We start from the raw sequence: 20,885 nt of genomic DNA, 5'->3' as shown, positions 1-20,885 counted from the left end.
AGGCCCAGGAACTGAGGTTGATGTCACATCTGCCTGGTGCTGGAGGAGGAGGGCCTGGCCACCTGGGCCCAGCCCTGCAGTGTCCTGCAGCAGGGACCCAATACATGTAATCAGCTGAGACATTTGTAGCTCTGTACAAGGCACATACCTCCGGAAATAAATTATCCTCTTATTTCCTGGTCTCCTTCAAAGTCGACATGCAGGCTCCGGTTGACTCTCACTTATCTCTTTGAAAGGAGAGACATTGCAAGAAATAAAGCAGTTGAAGCAACAGGCTCATGCTGGTGATACACCCTCCCTGCCAGTGACAGCCATGGTCATCAGACTGCTCTGTAAATCCTGTGTGACCCCATTCATTTACCAACTGTAGTTAAGTGCATATGTGGACTATTAGGGTAGAAGATACTCCAGTTTCATTTCTCCTTTATTACCCAGAAGATGTCCAAATTAGAATGCATTTTCCGTGGATTAGTGTAATGAAATAACATGCTACTGGTGGAGAGATTTGCTTTCTTCTGTATCTCTGTTCCACTTGTCTAAACTTGAATAAAATTGCTAGGAAGGCACCCTGAGGATGAATGAGAAAAAAATCAACTTGCACTTATATGCATTTAAATGTGGAGGAACTCTTTTAAAATACAGGAAACTAAATTTAGATTTGCTCTGCTGCACCCCGGAGCAGGTCTGATCCTGTACCTTACAAAAGGTATTTTCTTTGCAAGAAGAATGGTTTACGTTTTATAGTTTTAAGTGGCATTTAACGAACAATGCAAGTTTTGGACACCTGATCTGACTGCTTTACCTGTCTCAACAACTTTTTCGCAGAAAGCAAAGCAAAGTGACTGAAGACCAGGAACATTCCTATTGTGGAAGCTTTTTAACTGAATAAAAAATATATTTTTACCACATTTCTATCAGCATATGATAAAAAGCATCGCAGCAAGGTGTCAAATGTATTCAACTGATATGAACAGAATTACATATAATAGGAGCGAAAGGAATAATGCTTCACACAGGGTAAAGCATTTGTTGCAAGAAAAGAGTAGAAAGTACATTTTTAAGCTCTACAATAATGTTGACTTATGGGAGGGAGTGAATTTTCCTGTGGGTTATTATGTAAAATTTTCCAACTGTTTAAAAAAGAAAAAAAAAGAGAAAGGGAAAAAGGACAAAACCTAGCAATCTGCTCTCCTTGCCAAGCCTTTTATGTCCTTTCAACACGAATGTTTATTTTGTTGCTACCTTGGAGCAGATATGCATGGTTACTGAGCAGGTTGTGCTTACTCAGACCTGATTTTAAGGCTTCTGCTTTACAATTGCAATGTGAAGAGCTTGCTTTCCAATTTAAATATTGAAGGGCTGCCAGTAGTTTCATTAATCACTTGTAAAATTTTGCTGAGATCCACAGTTACTGTTCCTGTGTTTTATACATAACTATCTGACATGGTCTCATCAGGACTCCTGACAGACTGGAACTGACTGGAAGTAGGATTCTGTTCCCTAAGAAAATATCTTGGCATAGAATCATTAGAATTGAAAAGACCACTAAGATCATCTATTCCAGCCATCAGCCCATCCCCAGCATGCCCAATGACCACATCCTTCAGTGCTACATCCATGTGGTTCTTCCACATCTCCGTGGACTGTGACCCCACCACCTCCTTGGGCAGCCTGTGCTGCCGCCTCACCACTGTTGCTGAGAAGAAATTGTTCCTAATATCCAACCTGACCACCCCCTGCCCTCTCTGCTGCTGCATCATGCCCTTTATGTAAAAAAGTTTAGTGTGCTGCTTCTGACAGAAATGTAAAAAAAGTCACGCTGGCCATTGTAGCAGTGACTGTATCTACACAACACCTATGCACTCTGCAGAAAGCATAACAGAAAATAACACAGTTCACCAGAATATGTAAGAAGCTGTTTTTGTGTTTGTGCACCAAAGTAAGAGCAGTAAACTGGGGCTGTTTACTGCCTCCCTGGACGAAATCCCCAATTCCTCCATGAGGAAGTAAGGCGGCTGCATCCTGCGCCCAATGAAGGTCACGCTGTGTTGCAGTGCGGGATTCGGTGGAGTTGCAGAAGCACTGACCCCGATTCTCTTCTGCTGTTGTTGCAGGGGAGACGACCACAACGGTGGCACCATTCATTCCTGGCGGGGTCAGTGATGGGCAATGGCATTCGGTCCAGGTGCAGTACTACAATAAGGTAAGGGAAATCACACTGGCGATACCCCTATTATTTGTCAGTAATAGAGACACGCGTCACTGAGCTCTGCTGATGTATGCAGGTGACCCAAACTGTATTTATTTAACCAGCTCTGCATGAGTGGGGCTGGTCTTGCTCACTGCCTGCGTCAAAGCTTCCTTCTGAGCTTTACCTCAAGAAGGCAAAGTCTGACCTTGTATGTCCTCCTTAGAACTACCACCAGACATACCTCTAGGTACTTGCAGCTCTTACAGCTTTCAGTTCTTCAAAACCTTCTGAATATCAGTGTATCTAAAATAACTGACACACTGATGTGAAGTTTTTGAAGAACTGTGCAGTACAAGAGCCTTCAGCATAGTGATTACAAACCACTAAGATGGAATTTTTTAAGGCAAAACAGAACTGCTCCATATAATCCTATTTTCATGTGTGAAGCAACCAGTTTAGTCAATGCAAGCTTTCTGCTTTGGAAAATTTGATTGTAAAATGTGTGACACTTTCTAGTAACTGACAGCTATTTTACTACATTATTTTTTGTCTGCATATGAAAGGATGTGCAGGAGGAATGCAACAAGTATGGCTCCATGCTGTCGAGGGCACTCAGAGGGGCCATCCCCATGGGGACGGGTCAACATGTGCTCTCTTAGGAGCTGTCACAAGGAGGCTCGGTTTGATGAGATGGGAACTTGTGTGAAGCAGCCACTTTGAGAAGCAGCAAAGTGCAGGCATTCAGGGGGTGCAGTGTGCAGATGGATGTCAGAGCTCTTCAACATACAGCAAAAATGAGAGAATTTGTTTAGTTCCTGAGAAGCGCTGCTTTTAAGTCCAAAATGACAGCATTAGGAGGGATTACATAAGGAAATAGAGGAGTATTGTTGGCTGTTAAAAAGGAAACAGGATACTAATGTGGGAAGCTGAAAGGAAGACAAAGGATTAATATGATCAGCAAGTTCTTTATTTCTCTTTGGTGCATCCTGTCAGCACAGTTTGTGTAGTGGGTTGAGTAGGAAGGTTTTCTTTGGACTCTTGAGTCCAAAGGGTCTCCTAGCTTAAGGATATTCTGCTGAGGAAGTCAAGATTTCATTAATTTTGTTGTTTAAACCCAATATACCTCTAGCTGTCCACTGTCTGGAACATAGAGAAACAGAAATGAAGCTTGACATGCGACTATACTTGCATCTCTGGACTCCATGAGGGCTTTCTTACTAAACATGTTGCCATGCCCTGTGTTTTTCTCAGTGAAGAGCCAAGCATTTGCGGGGACAACGAGGAGATGCTCCCACTCTCAGCTCCTCGGTGGCAGGGCTGTGGCAGCTGCAGCATGGCCTGGGGAGCAGCTCTGGCACGCTGTCAGGGAGATAAGGGCCCAGGCAGCCCAGGACACTCTTTAAAAGGCAAAGAGATCTGACACAGGTGTTAAAAATAACCCCCTGCCTTGTTTTCAGCCAGACTGGTTGGTGTGTGGTGCTTGCGGTGTAGGGACTGGTGTTTTCCTGGCATTAATACAGGCACCCTGTCTTTTATTCCTCAGCCCCACTTCTTCCAAGGGGAGTGAGCTGGTCCCCACTGTGGGGGGATTTTGGGGAGGAGAGGCAGAGTGGGGAGGGCCCTACTGCTGACCTCATTCTGGTGCTGAGGGATGCAGCTGGGCGGCCCTGCGGGGCTCTGTGCCCTTCACCTGGCTTCTGTTTGCTGGTAAAGCAGTTCCCTGGCTACTTTGTATTTTAACGGGGCTGGAAGAAAAATGCCTGTGAGCAAGTTGAAAAGACAGAAATAATTTAGGGACTTGGGTTGTGCCAGAGTAAATGGGATGCTGTGTCTAAACTTGATGAGGTGAAGGCATGTTTGGATAACAGTACACAAAACTCATGACTTAGCCTGAATCACACACAGCTCGCAGATGGGCTGAGGCAGGACAAGAGTTGCACTGTGTCTTGCACTGGTATTGTTTTGCAGGTGCTGCATCCTTCCAAAATCCCACTGCACAGTGCCATGTCCTCGCCCCATCTCTGCTTCTGCCCCTCCCTGTGCAACCTCCCTGAGATAGGCACTCTTAGACTCATTCTTCTTCCTCAGTTTCTTTTTTTTCTGTTAAACTTCTTTAAAGTATGCTTTTTAAAAATACTATGCTTGAAACTGTTCAAATTATTTCCCTTTTTATTTCCCTTTTTCTTCATACAGCATCTAGCAAAAAAAAAAAAAAAAGAAAAAGAGGCTTGGTCTTCTGTGGAACTTTTAGGTACTGCTGCAATTCACATAAGTAGTATCAGATTTCTTCACAGATGAGGTTAATTTTTCATCTTAAATTTTTGAGGAGAATGGCTAACAGACTTTGACACATAACCTAAAGTGCTTCACACCAAAGCAAATTTTCTGAGATGAGTTTCCACAGGTCTGGGAGCTGTTCTTGAAATCTGAGTTGATTGTGTTGGGAGACAAGCGCAGTCTAAGTAGTTTTTGGCATCTGCAGCTCTGGATGAAGTTTTGCTGAATGTCACTGAAATTTGGAATTCAGGAGCAAGTGAGCTGTGTATACGGCACAGCTCTCAAAGGAAGCTTCTGCAGCATCAGTTTCTCACCCCAGCTGGTGCCTTGCTGTGGGGTCAGCTCAGTGGTAAATGATAAGTAAATGTGAAGTAAGCGTAGAAATGACTCAAGGATTATTTTCTATGCTCAACTCAGGAGCAGTGCACTTGCTAAAACTACAGGTATCTTCAGTTCCATCTAAAAAATGTTGTTTTACAATTGATCCCTCATTGTAAGGGTCCTCTGCCCCTGAGGGACAGACATTTGAGACTCAATAAGAGGAGGCTGGTCCAGCCCCCCTTCCAGATCTGACGCCAGCCTGCCTCTGCCCTTCTTCACACATACCAATTCCTCCCTCAAGTCTCTGTTGTAAATGGGTCCCTTTCTGAATTCTGAGTGCCAGTCAGAAAAAGCAGAGGTAGTTCCACTGCAGCTGGTTGTCCCACACCTCTGTCCTGTGAGCAGTGTCCTCTGTAATTCTTCTTCCAGCCCATTCACTCACCGTGGTGATGCTTCCACTGAACACCCTTGGAAATGTGGAAATGCCTAAATGAGACCTGTGGATGTCTTACTGACTAAGTGTTGGCTCTCTAACTGAATTCCCAGGTGGCAAACACCAAGAGGAAAGAATCTGTAGCTATATGAACTATATAACTCTTCTCTTGTTTCAGTTATATATTAAAAGTCTTGTCACTTACCCAGCAGCAAGACAATGATTTACACGTAAGCAGTATTTTTTGCAGTTACAGAGGTTTGCTGACAGCTGGGGGAAAGCAGGAGGAAAGCTGTTTGCTGATTCTGTTAGCTTCTGGCAGCCTGATCTTGCAGCCGTTAGAGTCAACGGTATTGAATTAGAGGTGACCTGCATGACCTTCTTTTTCAAGAGGTATATGGATCTATATAAAATTCAGAAGAAAAGAGATATTTGTATTAATTTGGAAAGAAAAGTGGCAAAAGGGGAAAGATTTAAACTTGGCAAATAATGCATTGATGGAAAACAGCAGAAATGCCTGCTGCTTGTTCACAGGGCAGTGGCAAAATGAGCACTTGCTTTGCCTTGATAGTCCTGTCTGCACAATGAGAGCACAGTCTGTGCTGGTTTGGTCGCTAATGGTCCTCTGGCTGAACCTGCAGTAGTGAATGACGGTCAGTGGGTTAAGTGATGCTGATGTTTGTCAGTCTGGAATATGACCAAAACCACCAGGGTGTTCAGTGATAGCAATGCTCAGTATCAGTAGTATCACAGAAATTAGCTGGCTTTCACTATGTGTACAGCATCATGTTGTGGGGTGTTTTTGGTACGGGAGATTTCAGTGAGCCTGGATAATGGGTGATGTTTTTAATTAAGTGAAAACTTCAAGCCACTCTCCCAGACTTCTGATAGAAATTCAATTTTGTTGAGAATTTAAGATACACCATCACATTTATGTTAATGTTTTACCTAACTCATTACCTCGGGGTAGAATTCATCATTTGGCAAGAGATAAAACTGTTTTACGTATGGACATGTTCTTTTAATTATAGAGAGCCCGAACATGTATATTTATATACTGTGCATTTTGTATGTTACTTATGTATGTGACATCAAAGTCACTTAAGGACGTTACTGTTCTGTAGGCAGAAGCTCATTCTGCGTCTCTTTAAGGGAGTACAGGGTAATTTTACTTAAATGATGGAAAATCTGGAAAGGGCAGAGAGAAGCATGCGATCTCGTGTGCCTGAAGTGCATTGCAGCTGCTGTGGAAGATGGGCTGCACAAATACCCAAATGAATCACAGAGTGGCTCACAGCAACAAGGATGCTTTGGAGAACCGTGGCTGTGTTAGGTGCTTAGTCCTCCAGCTCCTAGTAAGGAGATATTCAGGACAAACGTCATGCTTCTTCCACAGCTGGACCTGTTTGACAACAGGTAGTAGTAAGGTGCTTTTTTTCACTCCTTCCTTGCATTCCCTGAAGCTGCTGAAGAGATACATGATTGCTGCTTCAGAAGCCTGGCTGCCTGGGGAGCAGCACCCATCACAGGGACCGGCTTTTTTCCTCCCCACAATGGGGTTAGCTGGCCTGCAACTGAGGCAAGCTGAAACTTGAGTCTTGCCAGCAAGATTGGGCTCTGAGCTCACTTGAGGGCTAGAATTTGCCCATGCCTTTTCTTCCAGAAGAGCCTGTGCCCATCCCTTTGAATGGTGGTTCTTCACTGTTGCCAAAATCCCCTCTGCTTCTGTGCCAAGACGCACGCTGTAATTGATTTTCTGCACCTCGGGTACATTTTGCAGCTCTCCCCTTGTGCATGCTTGGCCTTCATGGCTGATCCTAAATGGTTATTAAACTATGCCTGTGTAGCTGTTGTACGGCATCAGCAGAATGAGTAATTTTAGGTCTACATCCACACATCCCATTTTGTGGATGAACAGCAGCAGTGCTGGTAGTGGTCTACCTCTGGGTGGAGGAACTGAACAGAATCTGTACTTTCTTAGGGTTCAGGAGATTAAATGATTGAAGGAAAGGGACAAGAAAAAAAAAAAAAAAAAAGGAAAAAAAAAGCAAACGAAAAGGACATCTGCAAGCCATTCCAGGGCAGCGCTTGGGAAAGGCTCCATTACCACTCACCTCCAACATCATGGGTTGGTCCGTTTGCCATCACCGATTCCCCTTACACTGCTTTTCCTTGCTGAAATCCTGCCCTGCTCCGCACTCTCGTCTTCTCCTGCATACACCATGTGGGGAAACCACAGCCCCTTCCAGCTCCCATTCTTCCTCAGACTGCTCCCCACCATGTCTGCCAGCCATGGCCATCAACACTGCTTCCATCAGCCTCAGCTTCCTTGTGTCCCTGCATGGGTTTCAAAATGGGCTCCAAATGGACTGAAAGAGTCAAGACATTTAGTGGAGGTTCGTTTGCAAAGTACATTGTCACCAAAGAGATTCGCAGGCAGTTGGGACCTGATGACTCTACTGGGTACCAGCAGCTTTGGTTGTATACAAAGCAGCCTGCTTTCCCTGCCGTTGCCTTTAGCGTGTCCCTAGTTAAGGAAGAGGTCCTGAGATTCATAGATAATGATACAAGAAATCTGGTCTAAAGTCTGGAGGTACATCTTGAGGTACTCCATCATTTTCACCAGTAGCTTCTTTACTTTTGTGGGTATTTTACTTGGGTGTTGCAGTTTCAAGATGTTCCTCATCAGCACAGTTTCATGATGATCTTTATTTTTTTTCTGACAGCCCAAGCTTGTTTCTCTACTTGCTAGAATTAGCCATACCCCAGCATTTAGTTTTATGCATATTAATCAAAAGATATTTAAAGAGGCATAAATTAAGAGTTCACTTATTGGTAGTATTGTTCAATTCTCTTGCGGTGAAAATCAAATGTAAAGCATATACAGGTCTGATCCAAAATACTCACCTTCACTCCATGCACACTCTCCATCTCCATGTACAATATTCATTGTATCTAAGTAATAAATACAAAGGATTTTACAAAGGGTTGGTGTTTAGCAGGTTCAAGGTAAAGCTTTCCCGTAATGGACAGGGAGCAAAGACCTTGAGATAGTATTGACAACATTTACACAGTCATCTTGGAGAGACAAAGTCAAGCCAGAATGGCTTTTCTACACAGGCACCTTCTAGACACCCAGCCCAGTGGCACCTTCTGGCTGAACGAAAGGAAGAGGCTGTGTAAGCACATGCTGGAACATGCCTTTCTAGTGCAGTACCTACTGACCATGTTGCAACTGCGAGCTCTTCCCGGATTCTGTCTTGTACAATTCCTGCATTTTCTCATTCTGTTGCATGTTATGCCTGCAACTCATTAACAGAATAATCTTTAGGATTTTCATTATCTTTATAGCAAACCTGTAACAGTCATCACTGCCTTTATTTTAGCAGAGCCTCTGTTTTGGCTCTTGAGAGCCAGTGTCGAGGGACTGGGAGCACTTCCAAAGGACTTCAGCAGACACAGGCAAAAGTTCCCTTTTAAAAATTAAGTTCCACCTCTGTGCTCGCACATAACCATTGTGTTAATCTGCATTAGGGAGATGGATGTAGCACTTTATTTTGAGTAGGGTGGGATGAAATGCAGCAACCTGGACAGTCAGCCTTGCTCTGTGTGGCCCTATGCCAGGTGCCTTTGGGGCCTGCAGGCACAGGTCTCTCATCTTCTGAAAGCACGCTGTTCTCTGGTGACAACAAATTCACCTCTTGTGGAAACAGAATTATTCTGTATTTGGGACCAGTAATTCCTGTGAGAAGTGCTGGGTCTGTCCCAAGGCTAACAGGTGAACCAGAGCACAGAACAGGGGCTCAGCACAGACCTCTCCATGCCCCGCCATTGCCTGTCTCTATCCCTGTCTCTGTCTGGAATGAAAGCAATGTTTGCCCAGCCTCGACTTGCGCTCTGATGAAGCTGCCAGCTGCCCCAGTGATTGATGAGGTAAGCAAATGCTGCTGAATAGAGATTGCCAGCTCCCTGGACAAAAACCACCTTGCTGCCACCAGTCATTGGACCAAGGTTGGAAGATTTTGCCCTTATGGTGTCCAGGATGCCAACCAGTATTGTTTATCTTGGAACGGTTAGAAAATTTGGCTGACAGTGAAATCCTTGGATAAGCATTGGGTGTTACAGCTTGTGCTGAGAGCACCTCCCACAATGGGGAGAGGCTTCCTTTCCCTTCCCTTTCATTTTTTTGGAGCTCTTGCTGAAAAGACAGATCCAACACAAGTCAAAGTGCTGGAAATGTAATTTGCAATAAAGATTAGACACGGCTTATGTAAATGGCTGTCACTCCTGACATCTGAGCAGACATAATTGTAATCTGAGGGAGAATTTCTGAAGTTAATCCTCCTGGTGGCTTCCAGACTAATTTGTTAAAGGATTGAGGGAGATTTTGTAAGTAAACAAAGCAGTTGTTGAAGGTTATGATATTGCCACTGTTGATCAGGTGTGGGCCCTCCAGAGTTGAATTCTGTCTTAGAGAAACTTGCTTTGTCCACAGTGCCTGTGATTAGCTCAGTCCTGGTCCAGCAGTTCTTGGCATCTCCTGGTGGTGAAAAAATGCAAGGCATTAATTGCAGTGTTAAGCAAATATTTTTTTGGAGGGGAGGGAGGGCATTGTAAATACTGAAAATGTCATGAGTTTTCATGATAGCTTAAGCATGGGAAAGCAGGACATCAAAAACATAGGGGACAGAGCAGCAGTCCAGTCTTCTTTACCTGTAGTAAAGATTTGTCAGTGGCTACCTTCTTAAGTACAGCGCCTAATTTCACAAGGAGTGGTTTCTTTAGTTATACAAGGAAGATAAGCTATTCCATTGAAAAACTCACTTGCTTTGCCATTCAGGGCCAGAGAGGCATGTGTGTTTAATTTACTTTCCAACTAAAGAGGCCATGGAATTTTTACAGAGTTGCCAGTATAAGTCAAATGCTATCATGGTACTTTTCTGACGACTTTCTTAAAAGAACAGAAATTCCTGAATGAGTAGATTTTTGTGCTTTTGGTGGGTGGATTGGTATGCTCTTAAAGCATGGTGGTAGCTACTGCTGGAGGCACCCACTGAATATGGGTATGACCTTTGAACTAGAGGAATTTGTTTCTGTGCACTTGCATTATGTATCTGTACAGTGGGTTTTGGTGCTAGCAGGCATAGCCATTTAAAAAAGAAAAAAAAAAAGAAAAAATCCTTAGCAATTAAAATTACAAGCATCCAAAGGAAGGGAAAGAAATCAGATTTTCCATTGCTGAATGGATTTTACAGGATTTTACAAAGACCACAATGTTGTTCTAGTCAAACACATAAAATGTACCTCATGTCTGAATGCAAAACATGTCATTTCCTACATGCTCAAAGCTCAATTTTGAAATTGTCACGAGTAAAGGTAACCTCTGCAGAAATAGCTCAGTGTATGAGTCACTTCCTCATGATTCAGACTCCCATCTTTGCTGAGCCTCATCTCAACAGCTTCCACAGAAGTCCTGAGGATTGTCAATGGAAGTCCTAGATAAGATCATTGGTTTGGTATACAGAAGCTTGACAAATTCTAGGAATAACACACATCATTAACAGGTAAGGTAGATAATCTGCAGTTACCTATCCAAAGTTCTGGTGGTTTTACCATCCTTTGAAATCTTTAAGTCATGTCAGCTTTTCCATTTCCAAGGGAAAATTTTAGCTCAAGTGAGCAATGTTGTTGGGGCAGGACTGAATGGTTCTGTGGTGAGTTCTGTTTTATTAGGCAAAAACATGAGTAGATAATAGCATCAGTTCCTTTCACTCATAAAATGGGGCAGGATCTTGTGAAAACCCATCCAGAGCCCCATCTTCTGTGTTGCACGTGAGAAGGGTGAGAGTTGGGAAGGCAGGAGAAGTGTTGCTGTGGGATGGTCCCAGTCTTACACTCCTCCACATCCATCTAACGCTCCCTTAGCACGACTTGCACTGGCCTGTGACAACCATTCCTTCTCTCCTAACCCTCCTGGAAATCACTACAGGGTTGTCTCGCTCATGTGTACTTTTTTTTAGTCCTGCTCTGACATGGTTGCATGGTTGCAGGTTTTAGTGGGCATAATGGGGCCAGCCAACCTGCTCTTGCAGAACGTGATATTTATTCTTACAGATTTCAATTAGTAGTAATTGTTTTTGTTGATATATATATATATATTTTTCTGGTAAAGGATAAGTGAAAAGTGATTAATACCTGAGAAAGGAAATCAGGGCTTGGCTGTAGAGCGACATTCCATTGCCTTGACACAAAATAACAAATAACTGGCCTCTACATCGGTGTCTCAGGAAATGAAAGTGTAAAGCAGTGAAAGTCATCTGAGGGTCATTGAAATGCAAAGTGTGTCCTGCTCCCCAGCCCTGAATTGCTCAGCTATCTGTAACAGCTTGGAGAAATGTTAGGGAGGAAGTGGGCCAGGGCAGTACAGAATGCTTTGCTGTCTTTCTCTCCCCGGTGCTTCTGAAACATTATTCTGGCAGAATTTGCAAGCAACACCTGACATACTTGTTGTGATAGTGATTTTATATTTGCATGCAAAAGGGACGTTTCCAAAGCACTACCCAGGATTTTTGCACTGAGAATCTTGAAGTCAAAACCAAACAGAGCTTAAAGCCTGCGTCCACCCCTCCCCTTGGCTGGGCTTCAGCTGTGTGGTCCCCGTGGCTTTGGGCTTTCTGCCCTGCAGACAGCCCTGGACAAGCTGGCACCAGGCAGCCTGGGTTGGCTCAGGCTGTCTAGCACCTTCACATCACAATTCTCCTTGAAGATTTAATAGCATCTCCCCAAAAGATGATTTTCAGATCCTCTGAAAGCTGAAGAGGCAGGAAGGTGGCAGGCTGGAGGGTCTTCAGCTCATCATCAGGCCTCAGCTTTGGTACTGTGCTGAAGGCTGGGCCCTGCAGAAACAACTGCTGTTCAGAGATGGGGAACAAGCAGTGGGGTTACCAAGTGGCATTTAGCACTGGGAGCCGTGACATGCTCAGTTCTGGTTTCAGTGACGCTGTGACATCACATAGTTTCCTTCAGGTTTGGCAGGTTTGGGTTCCAGTCATTAGGGTCGCACCTGTGGTGACAACCATTTATTTCCCTTCATCAAGTGCCACTATTTTTTGTGTGTTTCTGTTTCTGACAAAGTACGTTGTTCTTCCAAAAAATGCCTCTGTCCTTTTTGTTTTTGCAAAGGAACATTTTCACCCTCTATTCTATTTCGGAGGGGATGAAACACCAATTTAGCATGGCATGCTGTTTTCAGCAAAGTCATTGAAATGGCACCTCAGGAATTCAGTGCCAGGACTTTGAAGTGCACTGCTATCTCCCTTTAATCACACACTAAATCTATAGTAACTCACTAATTCCTGGTGAACTTTTCAGGCATTTTGCATGTCTGTGGAGTGAGGGGAAGCAGGGCTTTGCAATTACCTGGGGACCAGAGGGCCTGGGGGACTCTCACATGGTCCATATGGCAGTGTGGGACTCCTGGGTTTGATAGACCCAGTTGTGTCCCCGACACCTGCACTAAGCCACAGCACAGTCGGAATCATAGAATTATTAAGGTTGGAAAGACCACTAAGATCATATAGTCCAACCATAACCAATCCCCACCATGTCCACTGACCATGTCCCTCAGTGCCACATCCACATGGTTGTTAACACCTCCAGGGGCAGTGACTCCACCAGCTCCTTGGGCAGCCTGAGCCAGTGCATCACTACTCTTTCTGAGAAGAAATCGTTGCTAGTATCCAACCTGAACTTTTTCCTAATATCCAGCATTGGCAAGATGTCGCCTGGGACAAGGATAAGGGAGAGAGTTGGCTGTGTTGTACTATTTCTAGGTGTTACCCGCAACCTGACAGCAATGATGTTTTTGTTCTGGATGCATGAGTAAGATGTAATAAATACTGTATTTATAGACAGCAAAATATGTTTGGGAGTTGTACTGTGATGTAGGGACAAATAGTGAAGGGAGATTTGCTGAAGTGGGAGAGGAGAGCACCTGAAGGAGAACAATGCTGTGAAGGGAGCAGGTGGAAGGGAGGGAGGCAGAAAAAAAGGCAAAAAAAAAATTTCAGAGAGAAAGAGAGGGTAGGGAGAAGGGACACAGCCATAGTGGCACAACAGAGAATAGGAGAGGGCTGCAGGGGGCCAAAATTAGTCAAATCCAAGAGCATGCCTTGGCAGGAGTTGTATGGGACTTGTGAAGATGCTGTTCACTCTCTGTGATACAAGGAGTACTTCTGGATGCCAGCTGTGCATGCACATTGCTCCTGACAGCTCTGCGGCGAGGCCCCATGCCGTTGCTACATGGTGGGACATGAGGTGGGACATGAGGCCGCTCCATCTCTACAGCTCTGAGAGCTGTGCTGCTCACATGTGCCACATCCCCTGACTGTGTGAGAAGCCTGCCTGCTGGATGCAGCCAAAAAGGAGATAACAAACCAGGCCAGTAAAACCCGCTCAGCCCCACAGCCCAGCCTGAATGCGGACTACTGATGCTGCAGGGAGTTTGCCTAGGAAAGGAACTGGTCTGGTGGCTTTTCAGCATTTGCATTTTTGATTCACTGATGGGAAGCTTTGGGGTTTTCCTTTTCACTGTCACAGGCTCTCATGTTTCTCTATAGACTTGAGCCAAGTTTGTATAAAGAAATGCCATTAAAATATTCAGAGAGTAAAGGGGATGCATACATCAAAGGAACGAGGGTTTGATGTGAAATGATGCGGCCTGCTTTTCCCTGGTGACTCATCAGGAGGGATCCAGTGGATGTTTGTAAGAGATTTTCTGTTCTTCACGTCACTAATTTAAAAGGTGCTTTGGAAATCTCTAGAGGGAAACTGGAAAAAAGCAGAGATCAACATTAATGGTTTCTCTTAATCTCACCTAATGTAGAATTTCCCAGCTGATCAGAAAAATTCACAGCACAGCACTAAGTTTCACTGGCATTTCTCTCCTTCCTGCTGGCCAATGCGTTTGTTTTTTCCTGCTTATTTATTTATCCTCCTCGTGGGGCCGGCCAGGGGCTGCTGGCCGAGGCAGAGCGTGGCGGCAGGCGGTTAATGAGCTTTTTGACCAGTGAAGCAGCACAGCATCGCCTGGGAATCAGAGGGGCTCGCTGCCTTCTAGGCGTTGGATGGCAGCACAGGGGCCGGGGGTTAACGAAGGGGCCGGGGGCTGGCGGGCGGCCTAATGAGCGCCAGGGAGCCAGGAGGGGGACAGTCCAGCAGCAGCATCCCACGGGACCCACTGCTGGTGGCTCCATTTTCCCCCATTATCACTGTAGCTGGAAAGGCTGGGAAGAAAAGAAACCCAGAGGGAGTGGTGTGAGGCACTGAGCAACTCGGGGTTTGAACCAGCACGTTAACAATGCAGAGGAGTGTTGTTTTGTATTAAAAATAGCTAGGAAACAGATTCTTTTTAACCTTTAACCACTCATAACAGTCAATAAATCATTAGCTACTGATTAACAAAAACAGAAGGGTAACTTATTGTCCAGTAAGCAGACTCTTGGAAACCCTGAAAGGCTGGCACTGACTTCAGGATGGCTTTTCTTTTTACAGATTCACACTTATTTAAAGACAAACAAGCCAAGCTCTGCATATTAAAACATGCCACACAAAGCATATGGATAAAAGGCCAACTTTCTAAAACAGATTTTTGATGAGTACAGTGAGCCAAGGAAAGGCATTTACAGCATGTGGCATTATATATATCCTCTGAGAAAAACAGCTCTCCTGATACCAAGCATGACTAGATTAGTTTGGTCTCATTCTCAGGAGTTTCCATCTCAAAGTCTTGGCCATGTTTGCGGTCTGCTGCCAAGTCTTCTCCTGCAGTGTCAGCCCCTTCACTGGGCTCATTGGGGCGGCTGGACGCATGGAAGGAGCTGTGGCCAAGGCTGGGACTGCAGAGCACAGCTTTGAGCGTGAGGTCAGGAAATACCCATGAGGAAGGAACACTGTTCTGTGGCTGACCAAAAATGCTCTACTATCGCTCTTTCCATCTTTGCAAGAAGTCAAATGGCAAGTTTTTCAGTGAGAATAGAATTTGATGGAGATTGTTCCAGATGGAGGAGACGTTTGTAAGACGTTTGGGAAAGCTCATTCGCTGAGACGGTAGTGAGGTGCTGGAACAGGCAGCCCAGAAAAGCTGTGGATGTCCCATACTTGGAGGTTCAAGAGCAGGTTGGATGGGATCCTGGGCAGCCTGATCTGGTGCCTGAATTAGCGGGTGGCAGGGTGGTACAAGGTAATCTTTGTGATCCCTTCCAACTCAAGGTATTCAAAGATTTTGTGATCTTTGGATTAACTAATACAGGGTAAGATCCAGAGAACTAATCCTCATAGCTGCTATTGATTGTCTAAATAAACTTTGGCACTTTGCAATACTTTTCTGTGTATTCAGTCTGGTTTAATTCAAGATAAATCTACCAAAGATGGACTATTTGCTTAAATTTCTGCAGTGATTTTGCGTTGTGACTTTTGAAAACAATATTATTTATAATGTAAAAATGGAACATAAATGTTTTAAGAATACAGAACAAGGCTTCCATTATCCATCAATCTGTATGTCTTTTCCATTCACTATGCATTATTAGAACATCTGTATCTTTAATAAGTAACTATGTGAGTTCCAGCAGTTAAATATTTACTTTAAAATAAGAAAGGATCCAAATGAAACTGAGATATATCAGAATCTCTCTCTGATGTTTTAAGTGGAATGGGAGTAGATTTGTGCAGTAGATATGCAAATTATAAACATGTGTGTTTTGATGACCTTCTCTCCTCTATCCGGCTCCATTTATACAACACAAGTTCACAGATTAAGCTTCTCAGCTTTTTTCAGGCACCTTTGAGGATCTACATATGTTTCTTTCTGTTGAGGTTGTGGGATGGTGTCAAAACAGTTCATTGCTCCACACTTGGGTTTCACTACAATCAGATCTGGCATCTCCAGTAAAGTACTTTTTCAGTGGCATTTTCTCATTCTGTCATCAGCTGCGACCGCAGGAAATGCCTGCAGGTGGCAGAGCAGAAGCAGCACCTCCACAGCCCGACAGTGGCCATTGTTCACTATTTTATGTGCTTACTGCCATGGTTTGAGGAGCATGAATATGAATTGTCTTGTTTTATAGATAAAGAAAAATGAAGGGAGCTCTTTAATGTGTCAGGGCCCTGCTTCCTTCTCACTACTCTGTGTGCAGTTATGACAGACAAGCACAGATACGAATGCAGCAGTCTTTAATATGGGGTACACCAAATATTTGAAGAATCATTACATGATGATAATGGTAATGCTCTGCAACATTTTTTTTTTAATGTTACTATTTTATTTTATTTTTTTCTGTTTTCAGCCCAGGACATACACATTCTTTTGTGCTTTGTTGAAGGGTGACCAGGTTCTCTCTGGCGCTGCTTGGTTCCTCTCCTTGCTACTCGCTTTTTCAGCATGTGGTCTTTGAAGTTTGAATCCCAGCTTCTTTCTGGGCAAGGAATAAGTTAAAAGGCAGTCTTAAGAGCAGTGCAAGCTAAATTTTCAGTTCCGTGAGCAGGAACTCAGCTACGTGACTTGCATGGCCATTAATGGGGGTCATGCTGGTACATTCCTGTACACCACACTGAACATTTACTCATGAGTGCAGAATTGGCACACTAGTGAAACGTGCCTTTTGAGGGTAGCGTGGTGTTTCAGGAGATGAGGCTGACAGGCAGAAAGGACTGCTAAGGGCCCAGATGAAAGTCTGGCTTTTAACTCTCTGAACACATTTCCAGAAAATAATAGTGTGAATTGATGCTGTTTTCTGTCAGATGTTCCTCCTGTTAAGGATCAGTCTTGCTCCAGTAATATTCCACAGAAGTGGAGATCATGCTTGAAATGTAGATGTTTGTGCTGTCATTTAGTGTTCGGTATTGCCTTTATTGAACATTTTGTAAGCATTAATTGCTATGATTAATTTTCTTAGGAACGCAGGTCAGCCCACTGCTCACATGAGCTTCTCTAATTCCAAACAAATTAAGTTCTTCTTTGTAATTTTTGCCCCTGCCACTCTCCCAAAGATCACCCCTCCTAGGGCAGGGTATCATCTGGTGATTTCTGGCCTACATTACTGATGGGCATCGTTTACCCATTTGTTCTTGTACTGCATCCATTGCAGAGATTGCATCTTCTCAGTTCCAAAACTCTTCCCAACTTTCCTTTGCTAGCCTTCATGAGCCCTTTTGGTCTGTTAAGTTTTCCATTGCCCTGACCACACTAATGTGCATCAGCTCTAGTTTGAAGTTACTTTTAATAAATGAAATCAAAATTATCCACAATATTCTGTACTGTTCATTGTGATTGTTTTGTGTTTTTAACCATGCCATGGTTCTTAATAGTTTTATAGTTGATTAATACAATTAATTCTTCCATGCTTTTCCATCATCGATAACTGGGAATCTCTAAGCCAGTAGAAGTTTTTGACATTAGATCCCAAGTTCTCTGTTGTGTGATTAATTCTCTAAGTCTCATATTCAAAGTGATTATTTTCTCATAGTACTCTAGGTATCCTTAAAATCACCAGAAAACTGTATATAATACTAACCAAAATATTAACTGAATAAAATCATTTTCATGATTAAATTCTGCAAGAGCTCCTAACTTAGGATCCCTCAGTTCCAGTCTTTCGTTTTTATTTGCAACATTTCAGATATAAGACATTCCCTAAGCTGCATCCTGAGAAGATGAGTAGTGTATTACATGACACGTGTAAAACAAAGAAGCCCAGATCACATTAAATCACTCAAAGAATTTCTTTTCTTTCTCAGCAACGTATTCTTCCATTTTTGGCCAGTTCTATCAAATGGGACTTTTAGCATGTTCAGAAAATCGTGACATGTTTGAACTAAGGATGGTTTGTACTGCGTACAGGTTTTTTTTTTCATTCACTTGAGTAATCCATTTATTTTTCTTCAGCTCGTGGTTCTGTGTGGTCATCAGAGCTGAAGAGATGCCATAGGTCTGCACTGCAGTTACCAGTCAGCATCTAAAGAAAAACTTTGCAATTTCAACGTTAAATAAAAGAAGAAAAAAAAATCCATTTACCACTGTGGCTGCTTGACTGTGAAGGAGCAGCTGCAAACTGATGAATCTCATCAGGTTGCACTCTTGATTAACATTGGGCAGAGCCCTCCTGCTGAGAGTAAATACCCTTCCTTTGTCAAGGCTCCCATGTAAGAAACAATAGATTATTTCAGTGAAGCAAGAGAACATAAATGTTAATCAAATCATTCCTCTGAATGAATAGAAGTAGCACCCAGAACATAAGCATTTTAATTTTGGAAGGGAATGTCTGCCTGTGGGCTAGTTTGTTTTTTATGTGTTTTTTGCGTTTACTTTGAGAAGCTGCTCACTAATGTTTTCCCCGTAATATTTTCAGTGCCACAACTGTATGTGCTTCCTGTCTGCCCAAGCTAGGCAGCACCAAAGCCTGGGGAGTATCAGAAAAATAAAACCGGCCTTCATGTGAGTTAGGAGAGGTCAAAACCTTATACTGTATAGCTGCCAAACTGTGCGATCACATTAGTTCACATTAAGTAGAGGAAATGGAAAATACTTTCCAACTGGAACTGACACCAGGAAACATCTTTTTAAAAAGTTTGTTATGTGTTAAGGTAATTACTCTTACAAATAAATCTCGCTGTCTTTACTGATGATGGTATGATTTTAAGTATTTTAATGTATTTATGTGTGTGTACAGTTGTAGCAGAAAGAATTGGCTTTCATCTCCTTACTGCTTCCTTGCTTGATCTACAAAGAATGGATTTCAGCACACCATTTGAACCATGTGTGTTCTAAAGTGGATGTACAGCAAACTACAGTGTAATGCCCGGCTAGCTTCCATGTCGCTATGATTACAAACCTTGTTGATCAACACATCTAAAAGTATACCTTGGCTTCCAGTGATGCTGCTTGTCTGGGTCAGATCCTGACTTGTTTACTCCTGTGAGGTGTCCCTCTGCTCACAGAGGAACGGCAGCAAAGCCAGCGTGAAAATGAGTGTTCCTACACAATTTTTTTGCTCTTCACCAAGGCTATCATGCTGTTGTTTATATCTGCTCACTTTTTTCACCATAATGACACACCCCTCCAGCAGAGGGATGTCTCCTGAGGCTGTTCAGTGTCTGTGCAGCAGATGTGGTCTCCTGTCAGTGATGTGGGGTAGATCTTGTGCCCCTGCAGTGGGAAATCAGTGGATACATACCAGAGATGAAGGATGTGCCTGCGGTGGGGATGATTGGGTTTGGATTCTCAGTGGTCCTGTTGGCTTTCCTGTCTGCTGAAATCATTGCATTTCCCCAGTTTTTGTAGTTGCTGAAGTGAGGGTGACAATTCCTGTGCACAGGGTTGCAGTGAGGTTATGAGGCTGAGCGTGATAGTTCTAGTTTTGATGCCCACATTTGTTCATCAGAATACATTGCGGTTGGGCAGGCAGGAGTTTCCTGCTGTCTGGTGGAACCCAGAGATCAGGGCAAGCCCAAGCTTCTATTGCTTTTCTAAAATACACGTTCTTCCTGTCCTTCACACCCCACCCATGATGTCAGTCTGAGTGCCTGCACCAAAGTGGCTGTGTGAGCAAGCTCAGATCCGTCTCTTGGCTTTGTTTGCCTATCTCTGTGGGTTGCTGATCTCTGTCCTGTGATGAGAAGTGGGGACTTCTCAGCTGGCTCAACAGTGCTCTTAGGGTTTCCGTACCCATCCTGCAGAGGGAAGACACAAGCAACCTTCATCTAAACTCTTTCCCAGTTATCAGAAAACTTTTCACTACAGCCTTTATTTTTGGAACCTGCACTCTGCTTCTGGTGCCTCTGACAGAGCTGCCCCTTCAGAGGGAACTTGCTCTAAGGGTTTAGCCTCATTGGTGATACTACATCACTCAATGTGTTTTTCTGTCTTTGGGTAGAAACAATGTTAAAGTGCAAGTGATTTCATTCAGTTGAGGCGAGGAGCTGTAAAAAAAAGAGCAAAATATATTAAAATTTGTTATGTAGAAGTAAGAAAGTGCTTTTTTGGTTTGAGCCAAAATGATTCAGCAGTGCAAAATACTGAGGTCACTTCTGACCATGCCATGTATCACACGGGGTGTGTATGAAACCCTCTAATGTCATCCATTTTGTTTTTTTCTTGCCTGTGACTTGCCATTCAACTTAACTTTTTCTATTTTATTTACACATCCTATTTTAGTCCCCCTTTGGGAGTAATAAGAAGTGTGCTATTAAGCTGTAGGAACCTGTGTTTAAATCCTTGTATGTATATAGCATTGTATGATGTGCCATTTACTTCTTGAAGCCCAACATTGGGCGATTAGGAATTCCCCATGGGCCTTCGGGGGAGAAGGTGGCAGTGGTGACTGTGGATGACTGTGACACAGCAGTGGCCGTACGCTTCGGAAGCCTCATTGGAAACTACACCTGTGCTGCCCAGGGGACTCAAACTGGCTCAAAGAAGTAAGAATTTCCTCTATTTGTGTTTTCCATTCATTCTCTTCCTCCAGGGAAGAGCCAGCAATGTGAGGTTAACAATCAAACAGATAAAGTCAGAAAAACAGATGCAATTTAACAAGAAAAATTGACAAGTTTTAGTTTGGCAGATGAAATTTTGTGGAGGTTACCACACACCTGGTGCAATGCAGTTTC

General features: G+C 43.6%; 1 protein-coding gene across 1 annotated transcript in view; it reads left to right on the top strand.

Annotated features, from left to right (window-relative positions):
* The window catches only part of CELSR1 (cadherin EGF LAG seven-pass G-type receptor 1), a 198,954-nt gene that overhangs the window by 130,452 nt on the left and 47,617 nt on the right, over positions 1-20,885 (top strand). The window contains exons 6-7 of the mRNA XM_042872737.1: positions 2,115-2,203; positions 20,539-20,696. Coding sequence (XP_042728671.1) covers positions 2,115-2,203; positions 20,539-20,696 — 247 coding nt within the window. The remainder of the gene's footprint in view (positions 1-2,114; positions 2,204-20,538; positions 20,697-20,885) is intronic.

The sequence above is a fragment of the Lagopus leucura genome, unplaced genomic scaffold, assembly GCF_019238085.1.
Source record: "Lagopus leucura isolate 7727_CA_CO unplaced genomic scaffold, USGS_WTPT01 Super-Scaffold_100008, whole genome shotgun sequence".
NCBI lineage: Eukaryota > Metazoa > Chordata > Aves > Galliformes > Phasianidae > Lagopus > Lagopus leucura.
Note: the sequence above shows the minus strand (reverse complement) of the source record. Positions and strands in the feature narration are given on the sequence as shown.